The sequence below is a fragment of the Somniosus microcephalus genome, chromosome 22 (genome assembly GCF_052327205.1).
Source record: "Somniosus microcephalus isolate GS21.2 chromosome 22, FLI_Smic_1.0, whole genome shotgun sequence".
NCBI lineage: Eukaryota > Metazoa > Chordata > Chondrichthyes > Squaliformes > Somniosidae > Somniosus > Somniosus microcephalus.
In genome coordinates this window covers 66,293,800-66,306,492 of record NC_141008.1, presented here as the reverse complement: position 1 = coordinate 66,306,492, position 12,693 = coordinate 66,293,800, and the positions used below count along the sequence as shown (strand labels likewise).

At 38.6% G+C, this 12,693-nt stretch overlaps 1 protein-coding gene across 1 annotated transcript in view; it reads right to left on the bottom strand.

Moving 5' to 3' along the window:
- nsrp1 (nuclear speckle splicing regulatory protein 1) overlaps positions 1 to 12,693 on the bottom strand; it is a 41,403-nt gene that overhangs the window by 5,458 nt on the left and 23,252 nt on the right. The window contains exons 3-6 of the mRNA XM_085964980.1: positions 9,379 to 9,435; positions 6,959 to 7,087; positions 3,716 to 3,923; positions 1,560 to 1,671 (exon numbers count right to left, since the gene is read on the bottom strand). Coding sequence (XP_085821106.1) covers positions 1,560 to 1,671; positions 3,716 to 3,923; positions 6,959 to 7,087; positions 9,379 to 9,435 — 506 coding nt within the window. The remainder of the gene's footprint in view (positions 1 to 1,559; positions 1,672 to 3,715; positions 3,924 to 6,958; positions 7,088 to 9,378; positions 9,436 to 12,693) is intronic.

The window sequence follows — 12,693 nt, the reverse complement described above, 5'->3', positions numbered from 1 at the left end:
ATTATCCTTTAATTGTTCTTTACCAACAGCATTCACAGAAGTTTTGATTAGGGAAGGTTTATTGAACACTTTTGTTAAAGTGATTCTCAGTTTTATTAAACGTTAATTGGTGCTTAGGTCATGGTGTCTAACTTGGTTGAACACATCACCCGATGAATGATGGAGAATTATCTGCAGGATGCAGTTGCCAGTGGCCACTAAAGTCAGTCTCAGATTGGTGAAAAACCCATTGTTTGTGTAGAAAATGGAAATATCACTCTAGTGCAGTTGGGCTTTTGGGGCTGCGGTCTGTCTTCCATCTCTTCCCCAATATACCCATTCTGGGAGCTTTGTTTGGAACAACTAACAGTGGATATCTGCAGCATTGTTCTCATCAGAAAGCATTACACAGAATCGCAAACTATCAGCACACTTTTATGCCAATTTACTAAGTAAACAAAAATAAACAAGGCAAACCCAGGTTTCATTGATGGCTGGAGTCAAATCAAGCGCCATTTGTAGTTGTATTCCTGTACTGTACCCTGCAAACTATTCTAAGCTGGTGAAATAGACAGCTGCCTTTTTAACATTTATCACATAACGTTATGGATGGCTTGGAAAGGCGTTAAGAAAGAAAGACTTGCATTTATATACAACCAACGGATGTCTCAAAGCGCTTTACAGCCAATGAAGTAGAGTCACTGTTGTAATGTGGGAAACGCGGCAGCCAATTTGCGCACAGCAAGCTCCCACAAACAGCAATCTGTTTTTGTTATGTTGGTTGAGGGATAAATATTGGTCAGGACACGGGGGAGAACTCCCCTACTCTTCTTCGAAATAGTGTCATGGGATCTTTTACGTCCACCTGAGAGAGCAGATGGGGCCTTGGTTTAACGTCTCATCTGAAAGGCAGCACTCCCTCAGCACTGCACTGGAGTGTCAGCCTAGTTTTATGTGCTCAAGTCCCTGGTGTGGGACTTGAACCCACAACCTTCTGACTCAGAGGCGAGTGTGCTGCCCACTGAGCCACAGCTGACACAGCTTACAGCATTCATTCATCATGATGTGTCTTTGGAAATGGTTCTGACAGCTAGTAAATATTAAATACAACCTAAATTGCATGCTTGGCTCTGGTTATATACAGACAAATATTTTGTGCAAGCCCTACATTGTCAATTTGCTAGTACGATAGCAAAATACTGCAGATGTTGGAAATCCGAAATAACAACAGAAAATGCTGGAAAAACTCAGCAGGTCAGGCAACATCCGTGGAGAGAAATTTGAGTTGACGTTTCGGGTCGAACCCTTCTTCAAAACTGGAAAGAAAAGAAAATAGATCGAAGGCAGGGCTGCGATCGGACAAAAGAAGTGAAAGAAACAAAAGAAGTAAAAGAGACAATAAAAGGTATTAGAAGCTAGGCGAGATCTCCACGGATGTTGCCTGACTTGCTGAGTTTTTCCAGCATTTCCTGTTGTTTTTTGTCAATTTGCTAGTTTTAGTTACCGATGTACACATTTCACTTGTAAATCACATTATCTGTTTGCAGGCACCAATACTGCAGTACAACTATGCATCTTACCCTTTGGTTCCACGAATGCTGCATTCTGGAATCACCTCTTCACCCACTTTCTGATTCAAAAAGTGCCGGTAGAAACCGCTGAGGTCCTTCTGTTTAGTTACATCCAAAGAAGCTAACAAGAACAAAAAAAGCATCAGCAGTAAAAGACGTGCTTTATAATGAACTAGTGAATCTCCAGTCATATTGCTCCTGGGATGACCGATGATGCACTGGTTTTATAATTAGGATGGCAGTGCTGTGCCACATAATGCACCAAGTATTATTCTGCTGCTAAGGTGGACCAGCATCCCTTAAGGCCACAAAGTCCAACTGCTCTAAAATAAGGTCTTGGGTCAATCACAGTCTGTTTGGTCAGAGTAATTTTTCAGCTAAGGATGTGTTTGTATGTTTCAGGCTCCAAGTTTAATCTGGAACAGAAGAGTCTGACAGATGCATTCTAGACACAACTTTTTATATATAGAAGATAGATATGTAGAGTTCGTTCCTTACTTGTTTCTTTCAAAAGAAAAATAATGAAACCAAAAAAAGTCCTGCCTTTCTTTAAACACTTTTTAAGCCAGCAATCCAAATGTAATCTTTAGTGTCCACATTTCCTTACAATAAAGCATGCAGGATAGGGCCAAGGAAAGCCAAGTCCTGAAAGCAGTTTGCTTTACTGCTTGGACATATTTACATTTATACTTTATAACTTTCAAAACAGTGGATTAATCAGATCAGTTTGTAATATCCTCCCCCTCACACATTAAATCTTTGTGTGTCAAGCGGCTCCAATCCTTTCCAATTTATGAAAGGATGATTAGTATTAAATCCATTAAAACATTTTCAAGTGATTGATAACTACATACGAGTAATCAACGATTTTGATGAGAATTATGTACTTCTATGAAGCAGAATATTGCTGACGGCCAATAATTTTTGCAGCCGAACAGCCTTTAAAAAAAATCTACGCTTTCTCACTGACGAATATGCAGAATGACATTACATCACTCAGAAGACTCATTTCCTTGGGCCTGCTAGTATTCTAAGGGTAGAAACAATCACCTACAAGCTTGCAATTCATAGAAAAGTGTGTTACATTGATGGCATTGTAGAATCCAATCCAAAATGACACTGCATTTGTATAATCTACTGCACATTTTTCCTCATATATTCCCATTTTGAAAACTGTCATTCTTCAGCAGCCTAATCAACTTCAGGCCTGGGTTACGTGGTGTGCATGAATAACTTTGCAGCGGTCGGTACAAGGCACAGTAATTGTATATGCCACTTCCTTGGCAGTGCACAATTCTTTTCCAGTACGTCTGATTGGTTGCACCATTCTGCATCTTTGGAATCCGAAGGCTGAATTACGGCACTGGGTTTCAGTGTAAAAATACGCAACAAATAAAAATCCCTATTTATATTCAGAGCTACGATGATAATCAGTGACCAGCATTCAAATTGGCTGCTTCTAATCGGCATACGGCAGTTCTTGTGTCCTTCAGTGCTACCTCTGTGTCGGCAAAGTAAAGCAAATTTGGAGTATGTGCAAAATTGAATTCATAAGCTTGAATTAAATCTTAACACATCTTTAGAAAGGCTCTGAAGTAGAGGGTTGGAGCATGGATGGCCTTTTTAGTTTTGTGCCAAGTGTTATATGCTGCAGCTCACCTGCAAGTCTATACTGTCCAGATTCTATGCATCTCTCAAGAGGTCCAAGATCAGCACCATCTCTTCAGTTGCACCTTGCTGATCTACAGCCTGCTCAAATCTTTTGCAGAAACTAATGGGAAATAACAAATTTTGGCCAATTCATACTCCTGTTTACTATTATAGGTGAGTTAGCAAAAAAGGGAGATTTTAATAAACTTTCGGTACAAATTGAGGTGTTCATCGTCTGTTTTACATGGAGCCATGGCTTTAGTGTGGGGGGAGAGGGAACGCCCTCCACCATATCTCCTTTGAATTTGTAACCCCTTCGGAGCATACAACATTAAGACAGAACCCACCACGCCAAATGGATATTTTAACAAGGTGATATTCCTACGCAAAACAAATTGCAACCTTGAGTATGCCCTGAATTCTGACGACATCCTGTTGTTTGAAATAACCTAGATTACTAAAGTCGAGTACAGGGTTTCGGTGCATTATTCATGCACAGATACATGATAACTCACCCTCCAATTCCGCTTCTCTGCGCACTTGCTCTTTCTCCTCAGCTTGTTCTTGGAGCTTCTTTTTATAGGCAGCAGTGACGAATGCATCTTTGTCCACATACTTCTCTCCTTCAGCCTCTCGTTCCTTTTGGATTTTTCGTTCCATCCTTCTGTCTTGCTCCTTTTTGCGCTCCCCTACAGCTTTCAGTAGGCTCTCAATGTACTTGGGCTTGAAAAGATACAGGGGGGGTGAAAACTGGTAACTTAGTCTTCAACTAAAATCAGTTTTTAAACTTACCAATATGAACATAGCCTACAAAGCATGGAATGAGAAAAGGCCATTACGTTATTAGACCCTTGAAGCACATTCCTCCCAACTGACCACATATTACATAGGATATACGGCACAGGCCAATCAGCCCAACCAGTCCATACCGGCGTTTATGCTCAACACGAGCCTCCTCCCGTCTTTCCTCATCTAAATCTATCAGCATATCCCTCTATTCCCTTCTCTCGCATATGCCTGTTCAGCCTCCCCTTAAATACATCTACACTATTCGCTTCAACCACTCCCTGTGGTAGCGAGTTCTACATTCTCACCACTCTCTGGGTAAAGAAGTTTCTTCTGAGTTCCCTATTGGATTTTTTGGTGACTATCTTATATTGATGGCCTCTAGTTATGCTCTTCCCCATAAGTGGAAACATTCTCTCTGTATCCACTCTATCAAAACCTTTTATAATTTTAAAGACCTCTATTAGGTCACCCCTCAGCCTTCTTTTTTCAAGAGAAAAGAGACCCAGCCTGTTCATCCTTTCCTGATATGTATACCCTCACATTTCTGGTATCATCCTTGTAAATCTTCTCTGCACCCTCTCCAGTGCCTCTATATCCTTTTTATAATATGGCAACCAGAACTGTACGCAGTTCTCCAAGTGTGGTCTAACCAAGGTTCGATACAGGTTTAGCATAACTTCCTTACTTTTCAATTCTATCCCTCTAGAAATAAACCCTAGTGCTTGGTTTGCTTTTTTTATGGCCTATTTGTACTCCAAGATCCCTTTGTTCCTCTATCCCACCTAGACTCGCACTCTCCAAGTAATAAGTGACCTCCTTATTCTTCCTACCAAAATGTAATACCTCATATTTATCTGTGTTGAACTTCATTTGCCAATTATATGCCCATTCTGCAAGTTTATTAATGTCCTCCTGTAATTCGTTGCAATCCTTCTCAGTATTGACTATCCCCCCCAATTTGGTGTCATCCGCAAATTTAGAAATTGTGTTTTTGATTCCAAAGTCTAAATTGTTAATTATAAATTGTAAACAACAGTGGTCCCAGCACTGATCCTTGTGGAACACCACAACCCACCTTCTGCCACTGTGAATAGCTACCCTTTACTCCCTACTTTCTGTCTTGAAGCCAGCTAGCTATCCATTTTGCTACATGTCCCCTGACTCCGCATTCTCTGACCTTGTTCATCAGTCTATTATGGGGTACCTTATTGAAGGCCTTTTGAAAATCTAGATAAATTACATCTACTGCATTACCATTGTCTATTCTCTCTGTTACCTCTTCAAAAAATTCAATGAGGTTGGTCAAGCAAGATTTTCCCTTTTGAAATCCTTGCTGACTATTTCTTATTATATTTCTGGTTTTTAGGTGTTCTTCTATTTTCTCCTTTAGTAGGGATGCCATTATTTTTCCTACCACCATCATGGTCTATCCCCAATTTACACGATCCCCTAATGAAGATTTATAATTATTAGTAACACTTCCTCAAGGGAGGACTCTTGAAATTCCTTCCTAACCTGAAAAGATAGTCGAGTGAAAAACTGTCCAGGATATCAAATGAATATTACCTCAATCTGTTGCATTCTATAATGGACATTTTTATGGTAAGGACAATGACTGAAGCCATAGATTTGTGAAGGGTGAACTTTTCCTTTCAAAACTGTGCTTGCTTCCCAACTATGATTTTTTTTTTTTGAATACTGATAATGGTCTCCGGTACGTTCTCCAATGTTAGACAAATTGGGGAATAATTTCCCCGATACCGATACCTTACTCCATTTCTTATCAGGATTGCAGGAGTGCTTGAAAATATTACCCAGAGGCTTGCCTATTTTCTGACTCAGTTCCTTGAGGATGCTAGAGTGTTTCCCTTTTGTTTCTAGGCACCCTGTAGACATACAGACCTAGACTTTTTGATTGTAACCAATTAATTTTAAGTGGACTAGCATCAATATTACAACTGAAAAATCTGAGCCAAAAAGAGAGGTTAGTTTTGCATAATTGACCTTTATAACAAACATTTATTTTAATTGAGTAAACATACAAAAAGGACAAGATTTGTTGACTTCAATTTAAATACCAATTTCAATTATTAAAAAAATTAAACTGCGGTGAATAGATATGAAAGGAACGCATCATAAAGAGGAATGAAAACTTCGTAACTCATAAAAACAATATACATCATTATCACTTTCTATCTATTATGAACATCCCAAACAAAAATAATTACTGAGCAATAGAAGTTTTAATTACTATTTAACCTGGTCCACTATTCTTTATTTCTAACATGCTCCATCCTGAAGGAATCTCTTTATTGCCAAAGCTTGAGTGGCCTTTCAGTCTATTTATCACCAATTAAAAGCATTTGCAAAATGCTTTGGATTAGCAATTAATTAGCTAAAAAATTAATTATCTGGCTGACAGCATGATAGTTTAGTGGCACAATAGGACATGGGTTTATATATTCAATCCTCAAGCTTCCTCCCCAAGGAATTATCAAACATTAAATAAAACAGAAAATGCTGGGAACACTCAGCTGGTCAGGCAGCATCTGTGGAGAGAGAAGCAGGTCGGTGACCTTTCCTGATGAACGGTCATCGATCTGAAATGTTAAACGTTGTTCTCTCCACAGATGCTGCCTGACCTGCTGAGTACTTCCAGCATTTTCTGGTTTTATTTCAGATTTTCAGCAGCAACAGTATTTTGCTTAAGTACCAAACACTGGCCAGGTCAGAGGGATAAAATGAGAGAGTGCAACACCGCAAGTTAATTTTATGCACCGCCTGATGGGTGGTTTCAGACCAGTGCTGGCAGAGGACTAGGACTATATTAACTGAATGCTCTCTTGGCCAGAGAGGGCCCTTGCTGTGGAAAGTCCCAAAAAAGGGCAGTGGTGGGGAGATTTTTTTTCTTTAGAAGAGGGAATCTCAGCTGTGCAAAATTAAAATAATTTCTCAATTAGTACATCTACCTGTTTATTTGTACCAGACAGTAACTTTGCGTTGCTTTCCGTCTTCTTCTGTTGAAGCTCATCATAAACACTGTCATATTCATAGACTGTGGCATCTTCCTCCAGTGCCTTCTGTATTTCTAACTTAGTCTGTTCAAAAAAAAAATACTAGATATTGATCAAATGCTCAAACTTGAGGTTTGGTAATTCATCGTGGAAGAAGACAACTTCGTCCATAAAACAGGAAAGATCATAAAAATAAACCAGTACTACTACAAGCATTTATCTAGTGCCGCAAATACAGAAAAACGTCCAAAGCAATTCACAGAGGTCTAATCCAAAAAAAATGGATGCAGAGTCAAAGGAAATATTAGCTTGTTCAAGGAGGTAGGTGGAGAGGCAAAGGGGTTTAGGAAGGTGTTACCAGAGTATGAGGTCTAGGCAGCTGAGGGCATGACTACCAATGGTGGGGCAAAGGGAGGGGGCGGAGATACACAAAAAGCCATTGTCAAGAGAAATGGAGAATTCCAGGGGTGGATAGTATGGCGTTACAGAGATAGGGAGGGGAAAGGCCATGGAAGAATTTAGGAAAGAGTGAAACCAAGTCAGGGCTATCCCACCAAGATGGACAATGGAGGCGAGGTGTTGGAAGAGGATGGTGCAGTCAACGGAGTCAAAAGCTGCAGCAAGGTCAAGGAAGGATAATGCACCACAATCACAATTCAGTGCAGTACCAAGGGTGTGCTCCGTTGTTGGAGGTTCCAGCCTTTGGGTGAGACAGTAAACCAACACTCCATTCTGGTGGCTCAGGTGGATGTTAAGATCTCTTGGCAATATTAAAGAAAGGAGTTCTCCTGGTATCCTAGCCAACATTCATCCTTCAACCACCATCACCAAAACAGATTAACTGGTCATTTGCTGCTTGTAGCACCTTACTGCGTGCAATCTGGCTGACACATGTGCCTACAAAACAACAATGACTAAGGTTCAAAAAGTAATTTGTTGACTGTGCTTTGGGGCAACCTGGAGACATGAAAGTTGCTATAAAAATACAACTTAAAGTGGCTGCTACATTCAACAGTGACTGCTCCACAAAGTAATTAATTATATGTGAATAGTTTTGAGATGTTAGGAGAAATAAGGTATTACATAAATAAATGATATTTCCTTCTTTGTTTAGCAGTAAAAGAGCTACTTGTCATCATGTGTTATCCATGCAGTAACCTGGGAATGAGAAAGACAGAATGACACTACATATCCCAAACTATTTTTATAGATGTCCACGATACATGTGTACTGATCATCCAGCTGACATGACTGAATCAAATCAGTGTTTTCCATACAGTTTGGATATTTCATGTCCAAGTGTAACTGGATTTTCTCTCTGGTTCTATTGATTCAGGAGATCATCTTTTTTATTCTCATTGAGCAATACTAATTATAACTTAATATCAAACGACCTTGAAATATAAAATAGCTTGCAAAAGATGCATTAAGATTTGGTTTGTAAATGTGCTTGATTTGGGATGGCAAAGAGTGTGCTCAAGTTCTGAATTCCAAGGAAGAGAGTTTCCCACAAAGCCATATTTAGTCACTTAACTACAGATCCAGTTTTAACCACAAATAGATGTCTAAATTAAAAGTATTTGGAGTTAGTGGGCATAACTGTGTGACGTAATTTAGCAAGCATGCTAAACCCATACAGACCTCACAGTGATTCATCTTTAATACTTCAGTGATACATTTCAAGTCACCCGTCGAAATATTAAACTATCCATTCAAGTGGAAGTTGTTTGGTACTGTATGTACCTACAGCTTTTAACTAAGAAATAATGTTAGAGTTAAAAGTAGCAGACATATATACCAGAATGAGTGTGAAAAATCTGAAAATCAGCAGCAGATAATAACCCGAATCCCAAAATGTCTGGTAGTACAAAGTGGTGTTCGTATGGTCATTATAGCTAACAGAGTTTAATATACGCTCAATCTAGTTAACATCTTGGCCATTTACTACTATGGTTTGATGGCCATTTGAGATTGGCCACCACCATGTCCATAGAAGCTTCTGATTCTACCAATGTGTATACTGCAAATGTGTGACAAATGAATCCCCTTTCAAACTGTGTGGTTACATTTTAATTTAAGTTTTGCTATAATTGTTGATTGTTTTCCCCTCCTTTATTCCCTACCCTTTCCCCTCCATGCTACATCTCCTCAGTTGAGGAGACTGCCGTAACCAATACAACCACACATGAAACTCATTTTCTTGCGGAATATTTGAATTTCTATGATGATTTTACAACAGTCGCATTGAAGTTTTACTGTGGTATTTACTGAAGTAATGAGAATTCATCACTGATGAATTCATTTAAAATTTACACACACACACATTTGCTTGTAAGCTAAAAATTATGGTTTGTAAAGTTTAAACAGAAATGTACCTGTTTCATCATTTTTTTCTTCAGCGACTCCTTCTGAAGACTCTCGTTGACCGAAGTCTGCAAGCAGAAAATAAATGTGATCAACAGTCAAACTTAGTCTGAGGTCTTGCAATTAATTGTTCCATATATTTAGCCAACAATACAAAATTTAATATGAATTACACTGACCATTTCTTCTTAAATCTTTTTCAAATTTTTACCCATTGCGACTGTGTGTGTGAGAGTGTGAGAAAGAAAAGAATATTTGAATAGTTGTTTTCTTGGAAAATATTTTTTCTCTGCCTTTACACGTAAAATTATCAACAGAGTTCAATTGCTGGAGGTAGTGATTGACTGCAAAGGTAACCACGTGTATGAGAGAGTGCCTGAAAGAACCAATAATAGTCAGATTCTAAGCACAGGGCTAATTTACAATCACCAAAAGGAATTTCATATTTGCCAATACACTTTTCCTCTCATTTTTATCAAAATAATATCCATATTATGTGGAATAACTGTTATTTTAAGATTAATGATTAATGCAGCACTTACAATTTTTTTTAAATCAATCACAAAAGCCAATGGAGACACATTAATATTCAAAGTAGTATTTAAAATGAGTTACAGAACTAAGTGATAGTCAGTCATTAAACTTAGCAAATGGAGTCGAGAAATTGTGCTGTATATTAGAATACTTGAAATATTTGTATGAAATTATTAGAATGGATTAATGCCTCTGTTAAAACATCCAATAGTTTCATATGAATACATTAAGCATTTGTACAGTAATATTGCAGCATTATATCGAGGCTATAGCGTGGAGTACAGTTGTGGACAGTCAATTTTAAACCTGCTATCAATACTGCAAGTGATTTATTATGTAAACTGAATATTGTGCTTTAATAAAATATGCAATATAAAAAAGGAGGAAGGGCCTATAGTTTTATCAAAACTGTTTCAGTAATAGATTCAATTCTTTCCAGGAAAAAAACTCCTCACAACACAAAACACGCACCAAAGGTGGCTCACTCGCCATAAAATAGCACAGCACATCATTAGCCATGGGAACAGGCAACAAATTATGCAAATGCTCAAAGAGCACCTCAATTTACACTCATAACTTCATGGGGGATATGAATCCTATTTTATTAACCCTCAGTCCACTTGATCTTCCCAGGCCGCACAATGAGTCATTTCAGAGGTGAAAAAATAGGAGTCGTGCTCCAAGTCCTCAGCTAGTGTTTGAAACTGCTTACTATGGAGGTAGACGAGAGTGGCCCGAGATGATTCACCTTCACATGCAAGAGGTGCCACATTGCTGCGCAGTGTCATCTCACAGCAATGCAGCTAACAATGGAAAAAATCAGTGAAGTCGGGTGAACTGAATGCTTATTTCACCACTTAGTAGCATTTGTGGCTTCTTTCAGTTTGGGTAAGATTATGGGTGGGAGGGGTCGCCAGTGTTAAATTCACAGAATCACGTACTCTCAACTTAATTTCCTGATGGGGGGTTCACACCTGTGGTTATTCACACTAACAAATAAAGCTTTGAAATTCCACCCGGATCCTAAATGGCAATCAATCAAAAGCCAGTAGGATAAATTAATCAAATACATTTGACTCTTGATCTCTTGCATGCCATAGACAACATCGCTTTCACAACAGGACTGGGATTAATTATTCCTGTAATCTCCAGACCACTACATATCTCACATATTTGACCAGCTTATTTTTTTTTTAAAAGAAACTAATCGGCATCTCATTTACTATCTTTGATGGAAGCCTTTCCAAAACCAAATGCTCTAATTCACAATGAAATCTTAAATCAAGGGGGAGTTTTAAAACAGGCTGGGAAAGAGGCATTGATCAGAGCAAAACTTCAAAAGGAGAATTTAATGCTTCAGAGCCTTATAGAATGGACAGAACATTCCTGTACCTGAACAAATTACAAAGCAATGCCAATGTGCTTCTAAAATGCGCGTTGCAGCGACTGCCCCACTAAAGCAAGTAAGTCTGTGTCAGTTACATGGATTGCTTTATAAAGTGCCATTAATGAAACTGCACACTGATATACACTGCAGATTATACTGTAGTGCAGGCTCCAGGGACTGAGCAGTCAATCACTCTACAGTAGAGTGTCCACACGCAGGAGGCATACACAGAACGTCTATAAACTAAACTTACTTCATACGGAAGCCCCCCCCCCCCCCCCCCAAGCATCATGAGCTGAAGTGGTGTTTAACTGTTTATACTTCAACCATAATCTAACAAGTATTTTGCACAACGTTTGGATGTCGACAGTTTTAAGCCATTTTTTGAAAGCTATTTTTTTATTAGACTTTGGCAAACTTGGCACAGCTCCCCCAACGGCCGAGTGTTTTTTTTTACCCAGTTCTCATTGCCCTGCAGTACCCACAAGTCATGGAAAGGCCAAAACAACAACAGAAAAAGCTGGAAAAACTCAGCAGGCCAGGCAACATCCGTGGAGAGAGAAACCGAGTTAATGTTTCAGGTCGAAACCCTTCTTCAGAACTGAAAGGCCACCCAGGCACACACTAGGGCTCAGAGCAGCTGCAAGCAGTTGGAGAAAGCCGCCCTGGCCAATCTGCTAACTGACCTCGTTCCCCATTAATGATCTCAAACCCATCATTTTAAAGTCTATGCACTGGATTAATATACTATCAAATTTCAGAAATCTATACAAGTTAGGATTAATGTTCCTTAGATAAAATAAAATTTCTATGAATAGTGAGAAAATTGGACAGCAAGGCAGTGTACTGTAGCAAATAATGAAGAACTGTGTCTAAAGCTAAATCCCAGAATAAATTCTAATATTCACTTGCGTGTGCTCTTTTTAAAAAAAACTTCAAATAAAATAAAATGCAAATTCAACCACACCAGCAATTTACTATAATCATTTCCCAAGCCCGCTGACTGATAGGTATTTCCTGTTTTGCTAGATGCCTGCGAGATACAATCAAATCTTTATTAAATGTTCTGCTTCAAAGCGCCGGTAATCCCAGTCATTTTTAAAATTATTGTTATATTAATAATACAGCATTTGGAAAAATACTAATACTTCATTTGTCAGAGGTTCTTAAAAAAACCCACAAGCTACCAAATGAACAGAAGCTGGCCAGCGCAGTGTGTTCTTTTTTAAATCCTTCAAATATAAATCTTTTACACTTGTAAAAATATTAGCATTAAGATTCTTTGAGAAAGATATTGTAGCAGTGAAAAAGATGGGCAGTTCTGTACAACTGGAACTACACATTAAATGCATTTTAATATAGAAAGAACCAAAACAGAAGCATTTAAACTTATTCAAATGCCTTC